The sequence below is a fragment of the Oncorhynchus keta genome, chromosome 2 (genome assembly GCF_023373465.1).
Source record: "Oncorhynchus keta strain PuntledgeMale-10-30-2019 chromosome 2, Oket_V2, whole genome shotgun sequence".
Classification (NCBI taxonomy): Eukaryota; Metazoa; Chordata; class Actinopteri; order Salmoniformes; family Salmonidae; genus Oncorhynchus; species Oncorhynchus keta.
The window spans coordinates 72452213-72472212 of record NC_068422.1 but is presented as its reverse complement, the minus strand read 5'-3'; the positions used below and the strand labels follow the sequence as shown (position 1 = coordinate 72472212).

The 20000-nt window shown below is 42.2% G+C and overlaps 2 protein-coding genes across 22 annotated transcripts in view; both read left to right on the top strand.

Moving 5' to 3' along the window:
* The window catches only part of LOC118383124 (genetic suppressor element 1-like), a 553956-nt gene that overhangs the window by 525971 nt on the left and 7985 nt on the right, over positions 1–20000 (top strand). Inside the window, exons 10-13 of one of the 21 annotated variants that reach the window (XR_008083268.1) lie at positions 1447–2306; positions 3146–3937; positions 7550–7650; positions 7876–8204. Coding sequence is in view for 3 of the 21 variants with exons in the window: in XM_052482567.1 (XP_052338527.1) it covers positions 1447–2069; positions 18345–18457; positions 18536–18803 (1004 nt within the window). In the remaining 18 variants the exon portion in view is untranslated. The other 20 variants (XR_008083261.1, XR_008083271.1, XR_008083270.1 and 17 more) reach the window with 20 other exon arrangements.
* Positions 12761–18349, top strand: LOC127912588 (chorion class high-cysteine HCB protein 13-like). The gene is made up of 5 exons (XM_052482611.1): positions 12761–12910; positions 13067–13105; positions 14867–14944; positions 15675–15947; positions 17914–18349. The coding sequence occupies exons 1-5, from the start codon at positions 12769–12771 to the stop codon at positions 18312–18314; spliced, it is 933 nt and encodes a 310-aa protein (XP_052338571.1). The 5' UTR covers positions 12761–12768; the 3' UTR covers positions 18315–18349.

Below are 20000 nucleotides of genomic sequence, written 5' to 3'. Positions count from 1 at the left end.
GGGTGGAGAGCTGTAGGGGTGGAGAGCTGTAGAGGTGGAGAGCTGTAGAGGTGGAGCGCTGTAGAGTGGAGAGCTGTAGAGGTGGAGAGCTGTAGAGGTGGAGCGCTGTAGAGGTGGAGAGCTGTAGAGGTGGAGAGCTGTAGAGGTGGAGAGCTGTAGAGGTGGAGAGCTGTAGAGGTGGAGAGCTGTAGAGGTGGAGAGCTGTAGAGGTGGAGAGCTGTAGAGGTGGAGAGCTGTAGAGGTGGAGAGCTGTAGAGGTGGAGAGCTGTAGAGGTGGAGAGCTGTAGAGGTGGAGAGCTGTAGAGGTGGAGAGCTGTAGAGGTGGAGCGCTGTAGAGGTGGAGCGCTGTAGAGGTGGAGAGCTGTAGAGGTGGAGAGCTGTGGAGGTGGAGAGCTGTAGAGGTGGAGAGCTGTAGAGGTGGAGGGCTGTAGAGGTGGAGGGCTGTAGAGGTGGAGGGCTGTAGAGGTGGAGGCTGTAGAGGTGGAGCGCTGTAGAGGTGGAGCGCTGTAGAGGTGGAGCGCTGTAGAGGTGGAGCGCTGTAGAGGTGGAGAGCTGTAGAGGTGGAGAGCTGTAGAGGTGGAGAGCTGTAGAGGTGGAGCGCTGTAGAGGTGGAGCGCTGTAGAGGTGGAGAGCTGTAGAGGTGGAGAGCTGTAGAGGTGGAGAGCTGTAGAGGTGGAGAGCTGTAGAGGTGGAGCGCTGTAGAGGTGGAGCGCTGTAGAGGTGGAGCGCTGGAGAGGTGGAGCGCTGGAGAGGTGGAGCGCTGTAGAGGTTTGTAGAGGTGGAGAGCTGTAGAGGTTTGTAGAGGTTTGTAGAGGTGGAGAGCTGTAGAGGTGGAGCGCTGTAGAGGTGGAGCGCTGTAGAGGTGGAGCGCTAGAGGTGGGAGCGCTGGGAGAGGTGGAGCGCTGGAGAGGTGGAGCGCTGAGAGGTGGAGCGCTGGAGAGGTGGAGAGCTGGAGAGGTGGAGCGGTGGAGAGCTGGAGAGGTGGAGCGCTGGAGAGGTGGAGCGCTGGAGAGGTGGAGCGCTGGAGAGGTGGAGCGCTGTAGAGGTTTGTAGAGGTTTGTAGATGTGGATCGCTGTAGAGGTGGAGAGCTGTAGAGGTTTGTAGAGGTGGAGCGCTGGAGAGGTGGAGCGCTGTAGAGGTTTGTAGATGTGGATCGCTGTAGAGGTGGAGAGCAGGGGCCTGTGTACTCTGACCACATCCTCCTCTCCTTTCCTTTCCACTTCGCTCTGGGCTACTCTGCCTGGACCTGATAAGACCATCACAGAGAGGGAAAGAGAGAGAAGAGGGAGGGAGATGCCCTACCTATATGTGTGTGTATTTGGGAGAAGGTGCATCTGTGGAGTTGAGGTGTATGAATTACAGAAGACCGTGCATCATGGCTCGTTGTGAGTAACACAACACAGTGCTCATTACAGTCTCTCTCTCTCTCACGCTCTCTGACACAGATCCATACCAAATCATCATGAACCGGGTGGCCGTGACCTCCACCCCCACCTGGGCGCCCCTCCCCCCCTCATCTCTCCCAAACCCCTCCAGTCGCGCGACCACCCCCACCCCCACACCACCCTGTGGAACCCCGCCTCCCTCATCGATACCGCCTCGGACTCACGACGCACCACCCACCACGACCCTCCAGGCTTGGGCCACTACGACCTCAACCGCTTGCCTCCCAAACTGGAGGATGGGCTCCGGAGGGGCAGGGACCGGGACGGGGGCCTGGAGAAGTACCACCCCCCACTCCGAGGCCCCCCGGGGCTGCCTGAGCCCAGCACCTTCCTGGCAGAGCTGGAGAAATCCACCCAGACCTTCTTCAGCCAGCAGAGGGCCTCGCTGTCCCTGCCCAGCCAGTACGGAGAGCTGGGGGGAGGGATGAAGAGCAGCGGGACCCTGAAGAGCCTCCAAGGGCCCTCAGGGATGGGGAGACAAAGCCAGGCCCAGGGACACAGTCTGGGCCAGGGAATGGGGCCTGAGTCTGGCCTAATGTATGATGAGTTTCTCCAGCAGCACCGTAGGCCTGTCAGTAAACTGGACCTGGAGGAGAGGAGGAGGAGAGAGGCCAGGGAAAAAGGTGAGATATACCCTACTGCTGCTAAACCCATTGTTTCACACTTGTGTTTTCAGAGTTTAGTTGATTTTGTTTCGATGTTTAGTTTTTGTATTATGTTGAAAATGCATTCCAAGCTAAAAAGTCTAACTTGTGTAGAGATTCTGTTTTTGTGGTGTCAGTGTCAGTACATTGTATTTGTGTGGTGGTAGTATGTACTGAAGTTGTTAGTTGTGGTGGTAGTATGTACTGAAGTTGTTAGTTGTGGTGGTAGTATGTACTGAAGTTGTTAGTTGTGGTGGTAGTATGTACTGAAGTTGTTAGTTGTGGTGGTAGTATGTACTGAAGTTGTTAGTTGTGGTGGTAGTATGTACTGAAGTTGTAGGTTGTGGTTGTGTAGTGGTAGTATGTACTGAAGTTGTTAGTTGTGGTGGTAGTATGTACTGAAGTTGTTAGTTGTGGTGGTAGTATGTACTGAAGTTGTTAGTTGTGGTGGTAGTATGTACTGAAGTTGTTGGTTGTGGTGGTAGTATGTACTGAAGTTGTTAGTTGTGGTGGTAGTATGTACTGAAGTTGTTAGTTGTGGTGGTAGTATGTACTGTAGTTGTAGGTTGTGGTTGTGTAGTGGTAGTATGTACTGAAGTTGTTAGTTGTGGTGGTAGTATGTACTGAAGTTATAGGTTGTGGTTGTGTAATGGTAGTATGTACTGAAGTTGTTAGTTGTGGTGGTAGTATGTACTGAAGTTATAGGTTGTGGTTGTGTAATGGTAGTATGTACTGAAGTTGTTAGTTGTGGTGGTAGTATGTACTGAAGTTATAGGTTGTGGTTGTGTAGTGGTAGTATGTACTGAAGTTGTTAGTTGTGGTGGTAGTATGTACTGAAGTTATAGGTTGTGGTTGTGTAGTGGTAGTATGTACTGTAGTTGTAGGTTGTGGTGGTAGTATGTACTGAAGTTGTTAGTTGTGGTGGTAGTATGTACTGAAGTTATAGGTTGTGGTTGTGTAGTGGTAGTATGTACTGAAGTTGTTAGTTGTGGTGGTAGTATGTACTGAAGTTATAGGTTGTGGTTGTGTAGTGGTAGTATGTACTGTAGTTGTAGGTTGTGGTGGTAGTATGTACTGAAGTTGTTAGTTGTGGTGGTAGTATGTACTGAAGTTGTTAGTTGTGGTGGTAGTATGTACTGAAGTTGTTAGTTGTGGTGGTAGTATGTACTGAAGTTGTTAGTTGTGGTGGTAGTATGTCCTGAAGTTGTTAGTTGTGGTGGTAGTATGTCCTGAAGTTGTTAGTTGTGGTGGTAGTATGTACTGAAGTTGTTAGTTGTGGTGGTAGTATGTACTGAAGTTGTTAGTTGTGGTGGTAGTATGTACTGAAGTTATAGGTTGTGGTTGTGTAGTGGTAGTATGTACTGAAGTTGTTAGTTGTGGTGGTAGTATGTACTGAAGTTGTTGGTTGTGGTGGTAGTATGTACTGAAGTTGTTAGTTGTGGTGGTAGTATGTACTGAAGTTATAGGTTGTGGTTGTGTAGTGGTAGTATGTACTGAAGTTGTTAGTTGTGGTTGTGTAATGGTAGTATGTACTGAAGTTGTTAGTTGTGGTGGTAGTATGTACTGAAGTTGTTAGTTGTGGTGGTAGTATGTACTGAAGTTATAGGTTGTGGTTGTGTAGTGGTAGTATGTCCTGAAGTTGTTAGTTGTGGTGGTAGTATGTACTGAAGTTGTTAGTTGTGGTGGTAGTATGTACTGAAGTTATAGGTTGTGGTTGTGTAGTGGTAGTATGTACTGAAGTTGTTAGTTGTGGTGGTAGTATGTACTGAAGTTATAGGTTGTGGTTGTGTAATGGTAGTATGTACTGAAGTTGTTAGTTGTGGTGGTAGTATGTACTGAAGTTATAGGTTATGGTTGTGTAGTGGTAGTATGTACTGAAGTTGTTAGTTGTGGTGGTAGTATGTACTGAAGTTATAGGTTGTGGTTGTGTAGTGGTAGTATGTACTGAAGTTGTTAGTTGTGGTGGTAGTATGTACTGAAGTTATAGGTTGTGGTTGTGTAGTGGTAGTATGTACTGTAGTTGTAGGTTGTGGTGGTAGTATGTACTGAAGTTGTTAGTTGTGGTGGTAGTATGTACTGAAGTTATAGGTTGTGGTTGTGTAGTGGTAGTATGTACTGAAGTTGTTAGTTGTGGTGGTAGTATGTACTGAAGTTATAGGTTGTGGTTGTGTAGTGGTAGTATGTACTGTAGTTGTAGGTTGTGGTGGTAGTATGTACTGAAGTTGTTAGTTGTGGTGGTAGTATGTACTGAAGTTGTTAGTTGTGGTGGTAGTATGTACTGAAGTTGTTAGTTGTGGTGGTAGTATGTACTGAAGTTGTTAGTTGTGGTGGTAGTATGTCCTGAAGTTGTTAGTTGTGGTGGTAGTATGTCCTGAAGTTGTTAGTTGTGGTGGTAGTATGTACTGAAGTTGTTAGTTGTGGTGGTAGTATGTACTGAAGTTGTTAGTTGTGGTGGTAGTATGTACTGAAGTTATAGGTTGTGGTTGTGTAGTGGTAGTATGTACTGTAGTTGTAGGTTGTGGTGGTAGTATGTACTGAAGTTGTTAGTTGTGGTGGTAGTATGTACTGAAGTTGTTAGTTGTGGTGGTAGTATGTACTGAAGTTGTTAGTTGTGGTGGTAGTATGTACTGAAGTTGTTAGTTGTGGTGGTAGTATGTACTGAAGTTGTTAGTTGTGGTTGTGTAGTGGTAGTATGTACTGAAGTTGTTAGTTGTGGTGGTAGTATGTCCTGAAGTTGTTAGTTGTGGTGGTAGTATGTCCTGAAGTTGTTAGTTGTGGTGGTAGTATGTACTGAAGTTGTTAGTTGTGGTGGTAGTATGTACTGAAGTTGTTCGTTGTGGTGGTAGTATGTACTGAAGTTGTTAGTTGTGGTGGTAGTATGTACTGAAGTTGTAGGTTGTGGTTGTGTAGTGGTAGTATGTACTGAAGTTGTTAGTTGTGGTGGTAGTATGTACTGAAGTTGTTAGTTGTGGTGGTAGTATGTACTGAAGTTGTTAGTTGTGGTGGTAGTATGTACTGAAGTTGTTAGTTGTGGTTGTGTAGTGGTAGTATGTACTGAAGTTGTTAGTTGTGGTTGTGTAATGGTAGTATGTACTGAAGTTGTTAGTTGTGGTTGTGTAGTGGTAGTATGTACTGAAGTTGTTAGTTGTGGTGGTAGTATGTCCTGAAGTTGTTAGTTGTGGTGGTAGTATGTCCTGAAGTTGTTAGTTGTGGTGGTAGTATGTACTGAAGTTGTTAGTTGTGGTGGTAGTATGTACTGAAGTTGTTAGTGTGTGGTATGTACTGAAGTTGTTAGTGGTGGTAGTATGTACTGAAGTTGTTAGTTGTGGTGGTAGTATGTACTGAAGTTGTTAGTTGTGGTGGTAGTATGTACTGAAGTTGTTAGTTGTGGTGGTAGTATGTACTGAAGTTGTTAGTTGTGGTGGTAGTATGTACTGAAGTTGTTAGTTGTGGTGGTAGTATGTACTGAAGTTGTTAGTTGTGGTAGTAGTATGTAGTTGTGGAAGAAGTTGTTAGTTGTGGTGGTAGTATGTACTGAAGTTGTTAGTTGTGGTGGTAGTATGTACTGAAGTTGTTAGTTGTGGTGGTAGTATGTCCTGAAGTTGTTAGTTGTGGTTAGTATGTACTGAAGTTGTTAGTTGTGGTGGTAGTATGTACTGAAGTTGTTAGTTGTGGTGGTAGTATGTACTGAAGTTGTTAGTTGTGGTGGTAGTATGTCCTGAAGTTGTTAGTGTGGTGGTAGTATGTATCGTGGTGGTAGTATGTACTGAAGTTGTTAGTTGTGGTGGTAGTATGTACTGAAGTTGTTAGTTGTGGTGGTAGTATGTACTGAAGTTGTTAGTTGTGGTGGTAGTATGTACTGAAGTTGTTAGTTGTGGTGGTAGTATGTACTGAAGTTGTTAGTTGTGGTGGTAGTATGTACTGAAGTTATAGGTTGTGGTTGTGTAGTGGTAGTATGTACTGAAGTTGTTAGTTGTGGTGGTAGTATGTCCTGAAGTTGTTAGTTGTGGTGGTAGTATGTCCTGAAGTTGTTAGTCGTGGTGGTAGTATGTACTGAAGTTGTTAGTTGTGGTGGTAGTATGTACTGAAGTTGTTAGTTGTGGTGGTAGTATGTACTGAAGTTGTTAGTTGTGGTGGTAGTATGTACTGAAGTTGTTAGTTGTGGTGGTAGTATGTACTGAAGTTGTTAGTTGTGGTGGTAGTATGTACTGAAGTTGTTAGTTGTGGTGGTAGTATGTACTGAAGTTGTTAGTTGTGGTGGTAGTATGTACTGAAGTTGTTGGTTGTGGTGGTAGTATGTACTGAAGTTGTTGGTTGTGGTGGTAGTATGTACTGAAGTTGTTAGTTGTGGTGGTAGTATGTACTGAAGTTGTTGGTTGTGGTGGTAGTATGTACTGAAGTTGTTAGTTGTGGTGGTAGTATGTACTGAAGTTATAGGTTGTGGTTGTGTAGTGGTAGTATGTACTGAAGTTGTTAGTTGTGGTTGTGTAATGGTAGTATGTACTGAAGTTGTGGTTGTGTAATGGTAGTATGTACTGAAGTTATAGGTTGTGGTTGTGTAGTGGTAGTATGTACTGAAGTTATAGGTTGTGGTTGTGTAGTGGTAGTATGTCCTGAAGTTGTTAGTTGTGGTGGTAGTATGTACTGAAGTTATAGGTTGTGGTTGTGTAGTGGTAGTATGTCCTGAAGTTGTTAGTTCTGGTTGTGTAATGGTAGTATGTACTGTAGTTGTAGGTTGTGGTTGTGTAGTGGTAGTATGTACTGAAGTTATAGGTTGTGGTTGTGTAGTGGTAGTATGTACTGAAGTTGTTAGTTGTGGTTGTGTAGTGGTAGTATGTACTGAAGTTGTTAGTTGTGGTGGTAGTATGTACTGAAGTTGTTAGTTGTGGTGGTAGTATGTACTGAAGTTGTTAGTTGTGTTTGTGTAGTGGTAGTATGTACTGAAGTTGTTAGTTGTGGTTGTGTAGTGGTAGTATGTACTGAAGTTGTAGGTTGTGGTTGTGTAGTGGTAGTATGTACTGAAGTTGTTAGTTGTGGTTGTGTAGTGGTAGTATGTACTGAAGTTGTAGGTTGTGGTTGTGTAGTGGTAGTATGTACTGAAGTTGTTAGTTGTGGTTGTGTAGTGGTAGTATGTACTGAAGTTGTTAGTTGTGGTTGTGTAGTGGTAGTATGTACTGAAGTTGTTAGTTGTGGTTGTGTAGTGGTAGTATGTACTGAAGTTGTTAGTTGTGGTTGTGTAGTGGTAGTATGTACTGTAGTTGTAGGTTGTGGTTGTGTAGTGGTAGTATGTACTGAAGTTGTTAGTTGTGGTTGTGTAGTGGTAGTATGTACTGAAGTTATAGGTTGTGGTTGTGTAGTGGTAGTATGTACTGAAGTTATAGGTTGTGGTTGTGTAGTGGTAGTATGTACTGAAGTTGTTAGTTGTGGTTGTGTGGTGGTAGTATGTACTGAAGTTATAGGTTGTGGTTGTGTAGTGGTAGTATGTACTGAAGTTGTTAGTTGTGGTGGTAGTATGTACTGAAGTTGTTAGTTGTGGTGGTAGTATGTCCTGAAGTTGTTAGTTGTGGTGGTAGTATGTCCTGAAGTTGTTAGTTGTGGTGGTAGTATGTACTGAAGTTGTTAGTTGTGGTGGTAGTATGTACTGAAGTTGTTAGTTGTGGTGGTAGTATGTACTGAAGTTGTTAGTTGTGGTGGTAGTATGTACTGAAGTTGTTAGTTGTGGTGGTAGTATGTACTGAAGTTATAGGTTGTGGTTGTGTAGTGGTAGTATGTACTGTAGTTGTAGGTTGTGGTGGTAGTATGTACTGAAGTTGTTAGTTGTGGTGGTAGTATGTACTGAAGTTGTTAGTTGTGGTGGTAGTATGTACTGAAGTTGTTAGTTGTGGTGGTAGTATGTACTGAAGTTGTTAGTTGTGGTGGTAGTATGTACTGAAGTTGTTAGTTGTGGTTGTGTAGTGGTAGTATGTACTGAAGTTGTTAGTTGTGGTGGTAGTATGTCCTGAAGTTGTTAGTTGTGGTGGTAGTATGTCCTGAAGTTGTTAGTTGTGGTGGTAGTATGTACTGAAGTTGTTAGTTGTGGTGGTAGTATGTACAGAAGTTGTTAGTTGTGGTGGTAGTATGTACTGAAGTTGTTAGTTGTGGTGGTAGTATGTCCTGAAGTTGTTAGTTGTGGTGGTAGTATGTACAGAAGTTGTTAGTTGTGGTGGTAGTATGTACTGAAGTTGTTAGTTGTGGTGGTAGTATGTACTGAAGTTGTTAGTTGTGGTGGTAGTATGTACTGAAGTTGTTAGTTGTGGTTGTGTAGTGGTAGTATGTACTGAAGTTGTTAGTTGTGGTGGTAGTATGTCCTGAAGTTGTTAGTTGTGGTGGTAGTATGTACTGAAGTTGTTAGTTGTGGTGGTAGTATGTACTGAAGTTGTTAGTTGTGGTTGTGTAGTGGTAGTATGTACTGAAGTTGTTAGTTGTGGTTGTGTAGTGGTAGTATGTACTGAAGTTGTTAGTTGTGGTTGTGTAGTGGTAGTATGTACTGAAGTTGTTAGTTGTGGTTGTGTAGTGGTAGTATGTACTGAAGTTGTTAGTTGTGGTGGTAGTATGTCCTGAAGTTGTTAGTTGTGGTGGTAGTATGTACTGAAGTTGTTAGTTGTGGTGGTAGTATGTACTGAAGTTGTTAGTTGTGGTGGTAGTATGTACTGAAGTTGTTAGTTGTGGTTGTGTAGTGGTAGTATGTACTGAAGTTGTTAGTTGTGGTGGTAGTATGTACTGAAGTTGTTAGTTGTGGTGGTAGTATGTACTGAAGTTGTTAGTTGTGGTGGTAGTATGTACTGAAGTTGTTAGTTGTGGTGGTAGTATGTACTGAAGTTGTTAGTTGTGGTGGTAGTATGTACTGAAGTTGTTAGTTGTGGTGGTAGTATGTACTGAAGTTGTTAGTTGTGGTGGTAGTATGTACTGAAGTTGTTAGTTGTGGTGGTAGTATGTCCTGAAGTTGTTAGTTGTGGTGGTAGTATGTACTGAAGTTGTTAGTTGTGGTGGTAGTATGTACTGAAGTTGTTAGTTGTGGTGGTAGTATGTCCTGAAGTTGTTAGTTGTGGTGGTAGTATGTACTGAAGTTGTTAGTTGTGGTGGTAGTATGTACTGAAGTTGTTAGTTGTGGTGGTAGTATGTACTGAAGTTGTTAGTTGTGGTGGTAGTATGTCCTGAAGTTGTTAGTCGTGGTGGTAGTATGTACTGAAGTTGTTAGTTGTGGTGGTAGTATGTACTGAAGTTGTTAGTTGTGGTGGTAGTATGTACTGAAGTTGTTAGTTGTGGTGGTAGTATGTACTGAAGTTGTTAGTTGTGGTGGTAGTATGTACTGAAGTTATAGGTTGTGGTTGTGTAGTGGTAGTATGTACTGAAGTTGTTAGTTGTGGTGGTAGTATGTACTGAAGTTGTTAGTTGTGGTGGTAGTATGTCCTGAAGTTGTTAGTCGTGGTGGTAGTATGTACTGAAGTTGTTAGTTGTGGTGGTAGTATGTACTGAAGTTGTTAGTTGTGGTGGTAGTATGTACTGAAGTTGTTAGTTGTGGTGGTAGTATGTACTGAAGTTGTTAGTTGTGGTGGTAGTATGTACTGAAGTTGTTAGTTGTGGTGGTAGTATGTACTGAAGTTGTTAGTTGTGGTGGTAGTATGTACTGAAGTTATAGGTTGTGGTTGTGTAGTGGTAGTATGTACTGAAGTTGTTAGTTGTGGTGGTAGTATGTACTGAAGTTGTTGGTTGTGGTGGTAGTATGTCCTGAAGTTGTTAGTCGTGGTGGTAGTATGTACTGAAGTTGTTAGTTGTGGTGGTAGTATGTACTGAAGTTGTTAGTTGTGGTGGTAGTATGTACTGAAGTTGTTGGTTGTGGTGGTAGTATGTACTAAAGTTGTTGGTTGTGGTGGTAGTATGTACTGAAGTTGTTAGTTGTGGTTGTGTAGTGGTAGTATGTACTGAAGTTGTTAGTTGTGGTGGTAGTATGTACTGAAGTTGTTAGTTGTGGTGGTAGTATGTACTGAAGTTGTTAGTTGTGGTGGTAGTATGTACTGAAGTTGTTAGTTGTGGTTGTGTAATGGTAGTATGTACTGAAGTTATAGGTTGTGGTTGTGTAATGGTAGTATGTACTGAAGTTATAGGTTGTGGTTGTGTAGTGGTAGTATGTACTGAAGTTATAGTTTGTGGTTGTGTAGTGGTAGTATGTCCTGAAGTTGTTAGTTGTGGTGGTAGTATGTACTGAAGTTATAGGTTGTGGTTGTGTAGTGGTAGTATGTCCTGAAGTTGTTAGTTCTGGTTGTGTAATGGTAGTATGTACTGTAGTTGTAGGTTGTGGTTGTGTAGTGGTAGTATGTACTGAAGTTATAGGTTGTGGTTGTGTAGTGGTAGTATGTACTGAAGTTGTTAGTTGTGGTTGTGTAGTGGTAGTATGTACTGAAGTTGTTAGTTGTGGTGGTAGTATGTACTGAAGTTGTTAGTTGTGGTGGTAGTATGTACTGAAGTTGTTAGTTGTGGTTGTGTAGTGGTAGTATGTACTGAAGTTGTTAGTTGTGGTTGTGTAGTGGTAGTATGTACTGAAGTTGTAGGTTGTGGTTGTGTAGTGGTAGTATGTACTGAAGTTGTTAGTTGTGGTTGTGTAGTGGTAGTATGTACTGAAGTTGTAGGTTGTGGTTGTGTAGTGGTAGTATGTACTGAAGTTGTTAGTTGTGGTTGTGTAATGGTAGTATGTACTGAAGTTGTTAGTTGTGTTTGTGTAGTGGTAGTATGTACTGAAGTTGTTAGTTGTGGTTGTGTAGTGGTAGTATGTACTGAAGTTGTTAGTTGTGGTTGTGTAGTGGTAGTATGTACTGAAGTTGTAGGTTGTGGTTGTGTAGTGGTAGTATGTACTGAAGTTGTTAGTTGTGGTTGTGTAGTGGTAGTATGTACTGAAGTTGTAGGTTGTGGTTGTGTAGTGGTAGTATGTACTGAAGTTGTAGGTTGTGGTTGTGTAGTGGTAGTATGTACTGAAGTTGTTAGTTGTGGTTGTGTGGTGGTAGTATGTACTACTGAAGTTATAGGTTGTGGTTGTGTAGTGGTAGTATGTACTGACGTTGTGGTTGTGTGGTGGTAGTATGTACTGAAGTTATAGGTTGTGGTTGTGTAGTGGTAGTATGTACTGAAGTTGTTAGTTGTGGTGGTAGTATGTACTGAAGTTGTTAGTTGTGTTTGTGTAGTGGTAGTATGTACTGAAGTTGTTAGTTGTGGTTGTGTAGTGGTAGTATGTACTGAAGTTGTTAGTTGTGGTTGTGTAGTGGTAGTATGTACTGAAGTTGTAGGTTGTGGTTGTGTAGTGGTAGTATGTACTGAAGTTGTTAGTTGTGGTTGTGTAGTGGTAGTATGTACTGAAGTTGTAGGTTGTGGTTGTGTAGTGGTAGTATGTACTGAAGTTGTTAGTTGTGGTTGTGTAATGGTAGTATGTACTGAAGTTGTTAGTTGTGTTTGTGTAGTGGTAGTATGTACTGAAGTTGTTAGTTGTGGTTGTGTAGTGGTAGTATGTACTGAAGTTGTTAGTTGTGGTTGTGTAGTGGTAGTATGTACTGAAGTTGTAGGTTGTGGTTGTGTAGTGGTAGTATGTACTGAAGTTGTTAGTTGTGGTTGTGTAGTGGTAGTATGTACTGAAGTTATAGGTTGTGGTTGTGTAGTGGTAGTATGTACTGAAGTTATAGGTTGTGGTTGTGTAATGGTAGTATGTACTGAAGTTGTTAGTTGTGGTTGTGTGGTGGTAGTATGTACTGAAGTTATAGGTTGTGGTTGTGTAGTGGTAGTATGTACTGACGTTGTGGTTGTGTGGTGGTAGTATGTACTGAAGTTATAGGTTGTGGTTGTGTAGTGGTAGTATGTACTGAAGTTGTTAGTTGTGGTTGTGTAGTGGTAGTATGTACTGAAGTTATAGGTTGTGGTTGTGTAGTGGTAGTATGTACTGAAGTTATAGGTTGTGGTTGTGTAGTGGTAGTATGTACTGAAGTTGTTAGTTGTGGTTGTGTGGTGGTAGTATGTACTGAAGTTATAGGTTGTGGTTGTGTAGTGGTAGTATGTACTGAAGTTGTTAGTTGTGGTTGTGTGGTGGTAGTATGTACTGAAGTTATAGGTTGTGGTTGTGTAGTGGTAGTATGTACTGAAGTTGTTAGTTGTGGTTGTGTAGTGGTAGTATGTACTGAAGTTGTTAGTTGTGGTTGTGTAGTGGTAGTATGCACTGAAGTTGTAGGTTGTGGTTGTGTAGTGGTAGTATGTACTGAAGTTGTTAGTTGTGGTTGTGTAATGGTAGTATGTACTGAAGTTGTTAGTTGTGTTTGTGTAGTGGTAGTATGCACTGAAGTTGTAGGTTGTGGTTGTGTAGTGGTAGTATGTACTGAAGTTGTTAGTTGTGGTTGTGTAATGGTAGTATGTACTGAAGTTGTTAGTTGTGGTAGTATGTACTGAAGTTGTAGGTTGTGGTTGTGTAGTGGTAGTATGTACTGAAGTTGTTAGTTGTGGTTGTGTAGTGGTAGTATGTACTGAAGTTGTTAGTTGTGGTTGTGTAGTGGTAGTATGTACTGAAGTTGTTAGTTGTGTTTGTGTAATGGTAGTATGTACTGAAGTTGTTAGTTGTGGTTGTGTAATGGTAGTATGTACTGAAGTTGTTAGTTGTGGTTGTGTAATGGTAGTATGTACTGTAGTTGTAGGTTGTGGTTGTGTAATGGTAGTATGTACTGTAGTTGTAGGTTGTGGTTGTGTAATGGTAGTATGTACTGTAGTTGTAGGTTGTGGTTGTGTAATGGTAGTATGTACTGAAGTTGTTAGTTGTGTTTGTGTAGTGGTAGTATGTACTGAAGTTGTTAGTTGTGGTTGTGTAGTGGTAGTATGTACTGAAGTTGTTAGTTGTGGTTGTGTAGTGGTAGTATGTACTGTAGTTGTAGGTTGTGGTTGTGTAATGGTAGTATGTACTGTAGTTGTAGGTTGTGGTTGTGTAATGGTAGTATGTACTGAAGTTGTTAGTTGTGTTTGTGTAGTGGTAGTATGTACTGAAGTTGTTAGTTGTGGTTGTGTAGTGGTAGTATGTACTAAAGTTGTTAGTTGTGGTTGTGTAGTGGTAGTATGTACTGTAGTTGTAGGTTGTGGTTGTGTAATGGTAGTATGTACTGTAGTTGTAGGTTGTGGTTGTGTGGTGGTAGTATGTACTGTAGTTTTAGGTTGTGGTTGTGTAGTGGTAGTATGTACTGTAGTTGTAGGTTGTGGTTGTGTAGTGGTAGTATGTACTGAAGTTGTTAGTTGTGTTCGTGTAGTGGTAGTATGTACTGAAGTTGTTAGTTGTGGTAGTATGTACTGAAGTTGTAGGTTGTGGTTGTGTAGTGGTAGTATGCACTGAAGTTGTTAGTTGTGGTTGTGTAGTGGTAGTATGCACTGAAGTTGTAGGTTGTGGTTGTGTAGTGGTAGTATGCACTGACGTTGTTAGTTGTGGTTGTGTAGTGGTAGTATGCACTGAAGTTGTAGGTTGTGGTTGTGTAGTGGTAGTATGTACTGAAGTTGTAGGTTGTGGTTGTGTAGTGGTAGTATGCACTGAAGTTGTAGGTTGTGTAGTGGTAGTATGTACTGAAGTTGTAGGTTGTGGTTGTGTAGTGGTAGTATGCACTGAAGTTATAGGTTGTGGTTGTGTAGTGGTAGTATGTACTGAAGTTATAGGTTGTGGTTGTGTAATGGTAGTATGTACTGAAGTTGTTAGTTGTGTTTGTGTAATGGTAGTATGTACTGAAGTTGTTAGTTGTGGTTGTGTAATGGTAGTATGTACTGAAGTTGTTAGTTGTGGTTGTGTAATGGTAGTATGTACTGAAGTTGTAGGTTGTGGTTGTGTAGTGGTAGTATGTACTGAAGTTGTTGGTTGTGGTTGTGTAATGGTAGTATGTACTGAAGTTGTTAGTTGTGGTTGTAGTATGTACTGAAGTTGTTAGTTGTGGTTGTAGTATGTACTGTAGTTGTAGGTTGTGGTTGTGTAGTGGTAGTATGTACTGTAGTTGTAGGTTGTGGTTGTGTAATGGTAGTATGTACTGAAGTTGTAGGTTGTGGTTGTGTAGTGGTAGTATGTACTGTAGTTGTAGGTTGTGGTTGTGTGGTGGTAGTATGTACTGAAGTTGTTAGTTGTGGTTGTGTAATGGTAGTATGTACTGTAGTTGTAGGTTGTGGTTGTGTAATGGTAGTATGTACTGACGTTGTTAGTTGTGGTTGTGTAATGGTAGTATGTACTGAAGTTGTTAGTTGTGGTTGTGTAGTGGTAGTATGTACTGTAGTTGTAGGTTGTGGTTGTGTAGTGGTAGTATGTACTGTAGTTGTAGGTTGTGGTTGTGTAGTGGTAGTATGTACTGTAGTTGTAGGTTGTGGTTGTGTAATGGTAGTATGTACTGAAGTTGTAGGTTGTGGTTGTGTAATGGTAGTATGTACTGTAGTTGTAGGTTGTGGTTGTGTAATGGTAGTATGTACTGAAGTTGTTAGTTGTGTTTGTGTAGTGGTAGTATGTACTGTAGTTGTAGGTTGTGGTTGTGTAGTGGTAGTATGTACTGAAGTTGTTAGTTGTGGTTGTGTAATGGTAGTATGTACTGAAGTTGTAGGTTGTGGTTGTGTAGTGGTAGTATGTACTGAAGTTGTAGGTTGTGGTTGTGTAGTGGTAGTATGTACTGAAGTTGTTAGTTGTGGTTGTGTAGTGGTAGTATGTACTGTAGTTGTAGGTTGTGGTTGTGTAATGGTAGTATGTACTGTAGTTGTAGGTTGTGGTTGTGTAATGGTAGTATGTACTGAAGTTGTTAGTTGTGTTTGTGTAGTGGTAGTATGTACTGAAGTTGTTAGTTGTGGTTGTGTAGTGGTAGTATGTACTGAAGTTGTTAGTTGTGGTTGTGTAGTGGTAGTATGTACTGTAGTTGTAGGTTGTGGTTGTGTAATGGTAGTATGTACTGAAGTTGTAGGTTGTGGTTGTGTAGTGGTAGTATGTACTGAAGTTGTTAGTTGTGTTTGTGTAGTGGTAGTATGTACTGAAGTTGTTAGTTGTGGTTGTGTAGTGGTAGTATGTACTGAAGTTGTTAGTTGTGGTTGTGTAGTGGTAGTATGTACTGTAGTTGTAGGTTGTGGTTGTGTAATGGTAGTATGTACTGTAGTTGTAGGTTGTGGTTGTGTGGTGGTAGTATGTACTGTAGTTTTAGGTTGTGGTTGTGTAGTGGTAGTATGTACTGTAGTTGTAGGTTGTGGTTGTGTAGTGGTAGTATGTACTGAAGTTGTTAGTTGTGGTAGTATGTACTGAAGTTGTTAGTTGTGGTTGTGTAGTGGTAGTATGCACTGAAGTTGTAGGTTGTGGTTGTGTAGTGGTAGTATGCACTGAAGTTGTTAGTTGTGGTTGTGTAGTGGTAGTATGCACTGAAGTTGTAGGTTGTGGTTGTGTAGTGGTAGTATGCACTGACGTTGTTAGTTGTGGTTGTGTAGTGGTAGTATGCACTGAAGTTGTAGGTTGTGGTTCTGTAGTGGTAGTATGTACTGAAGTTGTAGGTTGTGGTTGTGTAGTGGTAGTATGCACTGAAGTTGTAGGTTGTGGTTGTGTAGTGGTAGTATGTACTGAAGTTGTAGGTTGTGGTTGTGTAGTGGTAGTATTCACTGAAGTTATAGGTTGTGGTTGTGTAGTGGTAGTATGTACTGAAGTTATAGGTTGTGGTTGTGTAATGGTAGTATGTACTGAAGTTGTTAGTTGTGTTTGTGTAATGGTAGTATGTACTGAAGTTGTTAGTTGTGGTTGTGTAATGGTAGTATGTACTGAAGTTGTTAGTTGTGGTTGTGTAATGGTAGTATGTACTGAAGTTGTAGGTTGTGGTTGTGTAGTGGTAGTATGTACTGAAGTTGTAGGTTGTGGTTGTGTAATGGTAGTATGTACTGAAGTTGTTAGTTGTGGTTGTGTAATGGTAGTATGTACTGAAGTTGTTAGTTGTGGTAGTATGTACTGTAGTTGTAGGTTGTGGTTGTGTAGTGGTAGTATGTACTGTAGTTGTAGGTTGTGGTTGTGTAGTGGTAGTATGTACTGAAGTTGTTAGTTGTGTTTGTGTAGTGGTAGTATGTACTGAAGTTGTTAGTTGTGGTTGTGTAGTGGTAGTATGTACTGAAGTTGTTAGTTGTGGTTGTGTAATGGTAGTATGTACTGTAGTTGTAGGTTGTGGTTGTGTAATGGTAGTATGTACTGACGTTGTTAGTTGTGGTTGTGTAATGGTAGTATGTACTGAAGTTGTAGGTTGTGGTTGTGTAGTGGTAGTATGTACTGTAGTTGTAGGTTGTGGTTGTGTGGTGGTAGTATGTACTGTAGTTGTAGGTTGTGGTTGTGTAGTGGTAGTATGTACTGTAGTTGTAGGTTGTGGTTGTGTAATGGTAGTATGTACTGAAGTTGTAGGTTGTGGTTGTGTAGTGGTAGTATGTACTGTAGTTGTAGGTTGTGGTTGTGTGGTGGTAGTATGTACTGAAGTTGTTAGTTGTGGTTGTGTTAGTATGTACTGTAGTTGTAGGTTGTGGTTGTGTAATGGTAGTATGTACTGACGTTGTTAGTTGTGGTTGTGTAATGGTAGTATGTACTGAAGTTGTAGGTTGTGGTTTAGTGGTAGTATGTACTGAAGTTGTAGGTTGTGGTTGTGTGGTGGTAGTATGTACTGAAGTTGTTAGTTGTGGTTGTGTAGTGGTAGTATGTACTGAAGTTGTAGGTTGTGGTTGTGTAATGGTAGTATGTACTGTAGTTGTAGGTTGTGGTTGTGTAGTATGTACTGAAGTTGTTAGTTGTGGTTGTGTAATGGTAGTATGTACTGAAGTTGTTAGTTGTAGTTGTGGTTGTGTAATGGTAGTATGTACTGTAGTTGTATGGTTGTGGTTGTGTTGTGGTAGTATGTACTGTAGTTGTAGGTTGTGGTTGTGTAATGGTAGTATGTACTGAAGTTGTAGTTGTGGTTGTGTAATGGTAGTATGTACTGAAGTTGTTAGTTGTGGTTGTGTAGTGGTAGTATGTACTGTTGTTAGTTGTGGTTGTAGTTGTGGTTAGGTTGTGGTGGTATGGTGGTATGTACTGTAGTTGTAGGTTGTGGTTGTGTAATGGTAGTATGTACTGAAGTTGTTAGTTGTGTTTGTGTAGTGTAGTATGTTGTGTAGGTTGTGGTTGTGGTGGTAGTATGTACTGAAGTTGTTAGTTGTGGTTGTGTAATGGTAGTATGTACTAGTTGTTAGTTGTGGTTGTGTAGTGGTAGTATACTGAAGTTGTTGTGGTTGTTGTGGTTGTGGTGGTAGTATGTACTGAAGTTGTTAGTTGTGGTTGTGTAATGGTAGTATGTACTGAAGTTGTTAGTTGTGGTTGTGTAATGGTAGTATGTACTGAAGTTGTTAGTTGTGGTAGTATGTACTGAAGTTGTTAAGTTGTAGGTTGTGGTTGTGTGGTGGTAGTATGTACTGTAGTTTTAGGTTGTGGTTGTGTAGTGGTAGTATGTACTGTAGTTGTAGGTTGTGGTTGTGTAGTGGTAGTATGTACTGAAGTTATAGGTTGTGGTTGTGTAGTTGTAGTATTTACTGTAGTTGTAGGTTGTGGTTGTGTAATGGTAGTATGTACTGAAGTTGTTAGTTGTGGTTGTGTAATGGTAGTATGTACTGAAGTTTTTAGTTGTGGTTGTGTAGTGGTAGTATGTACTGAAGTTGTTAGTTGTGGTTGTGTAGTGGTAGTATGTACTGAAGTTGTTAGTTGTGGTTGTGTAGTGGTAGTATGTACTGAAGTTGTTAGTTGTGGTGGTAGTATGTACTGTAGTTGTAGGTTGTGGTTGTGTAGTGGTAGTATGTACTGAAGTTGTTAGTTGTGGTTGTGTAATGGTAGTATGTACTGTAGTTGTAGGTTGTGGTTGTGTAGTGGTAGTATGTACTGTAGTTGTAGGTTGTGGTTGTGTAGTGGTAGTATGTACTGTAGTTGTAGGTTGTGGTTGTGTAGTGGTAGTATGTACTGTAGTTGTAGGTTGTGGTTGTGTAGTGGTAGTATGTACTGAAGTTGTTAGTTGTGGTTGTGTAGTGGTAGTATGTACTGTAGTTGTAGGTTGTGGTTGTGTAGTGGTAGTATGTACTGAAGTTGTTAGTTGTTGTTGTGTAGTGGTAGTATGTACTGTAGTTGTAGGTTGTGGTTGTGTAGTGGTAGTATGTACTGTAGTTGTTAGTTGTATGTAAGTCAGTACTAACTGTCTCTGGTCATTCCAGGTTACTACTATGAGCTGGATGACTCGTATGATGAGAGTGATGAGGAGGAGGTCAGGGCCCACCTCAGGAGGGTAGCAGGGCAGCCCCCTCTCAAACTGGACGACTCCACAGAGGTACGGTTTTATCCTGCACACACACTCTATACACACTGTTATCTCCTGGCTTTATAATACGTTCCTCTCCCCCTGTAGAAAGTGGACTTCCTGTGTGTGTTCGGTCTGACCACGGTGTCACGACGTGACCACCTGGTGCAGCAGAAGAGGAGGAAGAGGAGGAGGATGCTGAGGGAGCGCAGCCCCTCTCCCCCGGCTGTTCTGTCAAAACGCACCCCTCCTCCCCCTGCCCCCCTCAGCACCCACTTCACCCCAGAGGAGATGGACAGAGCCCCCGAACTGGAAGACAAGAAACGCTTCCTCACCATGTTCAGCCTGTCCCACGTCTCTGTACAGCAGAGGAGAGGTATGTACCCTACATCCTAAACACTACACCCTAACCCCTACTCACCATCCAACCTCACTGCACAGAGCAACTAACCCCCTAAAGCTGTCATGAACATGGTTATCATGTCCACTGTGCTCTGGAGACATGTACACAGTGTGACAGACACCTGACATTTCACTATCAGTATTGTACATTATAAACTGGGTGGTTCGAGCCCTGATTCTTGATTGGCTGAAAGCCGTTGTATATCAAACCGTATACCACGGGTAAGACCATTTGTTTTGACTGTTCTAATTACGTTGGTAACCAGTTTAGATGTGTTGTGCCTAAGAACAGCTCTTAGCCTTGGTATATTGTCCATATACCACAACCCTTGTGCCTTATTGCTTAATTATATGTTATATATTAAACACACTGCTGCTAGCATGCATTACACATTACTCTGCCTCCCTCTTCAGTGTGACAGCTGGACTTTCTGTGAGGAGAAACAGATATACACACACTGCTGTGGCGAGGCGTGGAGTGGCATCGGCAGGTTTACGGCGATCCCATGTTAATCATATGGATTTACCGCATGCTGCCTGCAGATGGCAGTGTGCAGCCACACACACACACACACACACACACACACACACACACACACACACACACACACACACACACACACACACAGAGAGGTGCAGCAGAGGTGCAGCAGGGATTACAGAGACGTGGATGAGATGTTAATTCTCTCTCTCTCTCTCTCTCTCCCTCTCTCTCTCTCTCACAATCTCTCTCACTCTCCCTCTCTCTCACTCTCACCCTCTCTCTCACAATCTCTCTCTTTCTCTCTCTCACCCTCTCTCTCTTTCTCTCTCTCACCCTCTCTCTCACCCTCTCACCCTCTCACCCTCTCTCTCTCTCTCTCTCTCTCTCTCTCTCTCTCTCTCTCTCACCCTCTTTCTCACTCTCCCTCTCTCTCCCTCTCTCTCACCCTCTCTCTATCTCTCTCACCCTCTCTCTCACCATCTCTCTCACCCTCTCTCTCCCTCTCCCCCCTCTCTCACTCTCACCCTCTCTCTCACAATCTCTCTCTTTCTCTCTCTCACCCTCTCTCTCTTTCTCTCTCTCACCCTCTCTCTCACCCTCTCACCCTCTCACCCCCTCTCTCTCTCTCTCTCTCTCTCTCTCTCTCACCTCTTTCTCACTCTCCCTCTCTCTCCTCTCTCTCACCCT

Excerpts from the sequence above, each read along its gene's own strand:
- LOC127912588 (XM_052482611.1), top strand. The coding sequence starts at position 12,769 with ATGGTAGTATGTACTGTAGTTGTAGGTTGTGGTTGTGTAATGGTAGTA. Across the intron at positions 13,106-14,866 it reads AGTATGTACTGAAGTTGTTA|GTTGTGGTTGTGTAATGGTA; the intron begins GTTGTGTTTGTG and ends CTGTAGTTGTAG. Across the intron at positions 14,945-15,674 it reads AGTATGTACTGAAGTTGTTA|GTTGTGGTTGTGTAGTGGTA; the intron begins GTTGTGGTTGTG and ends CTGAAGTTGTAG.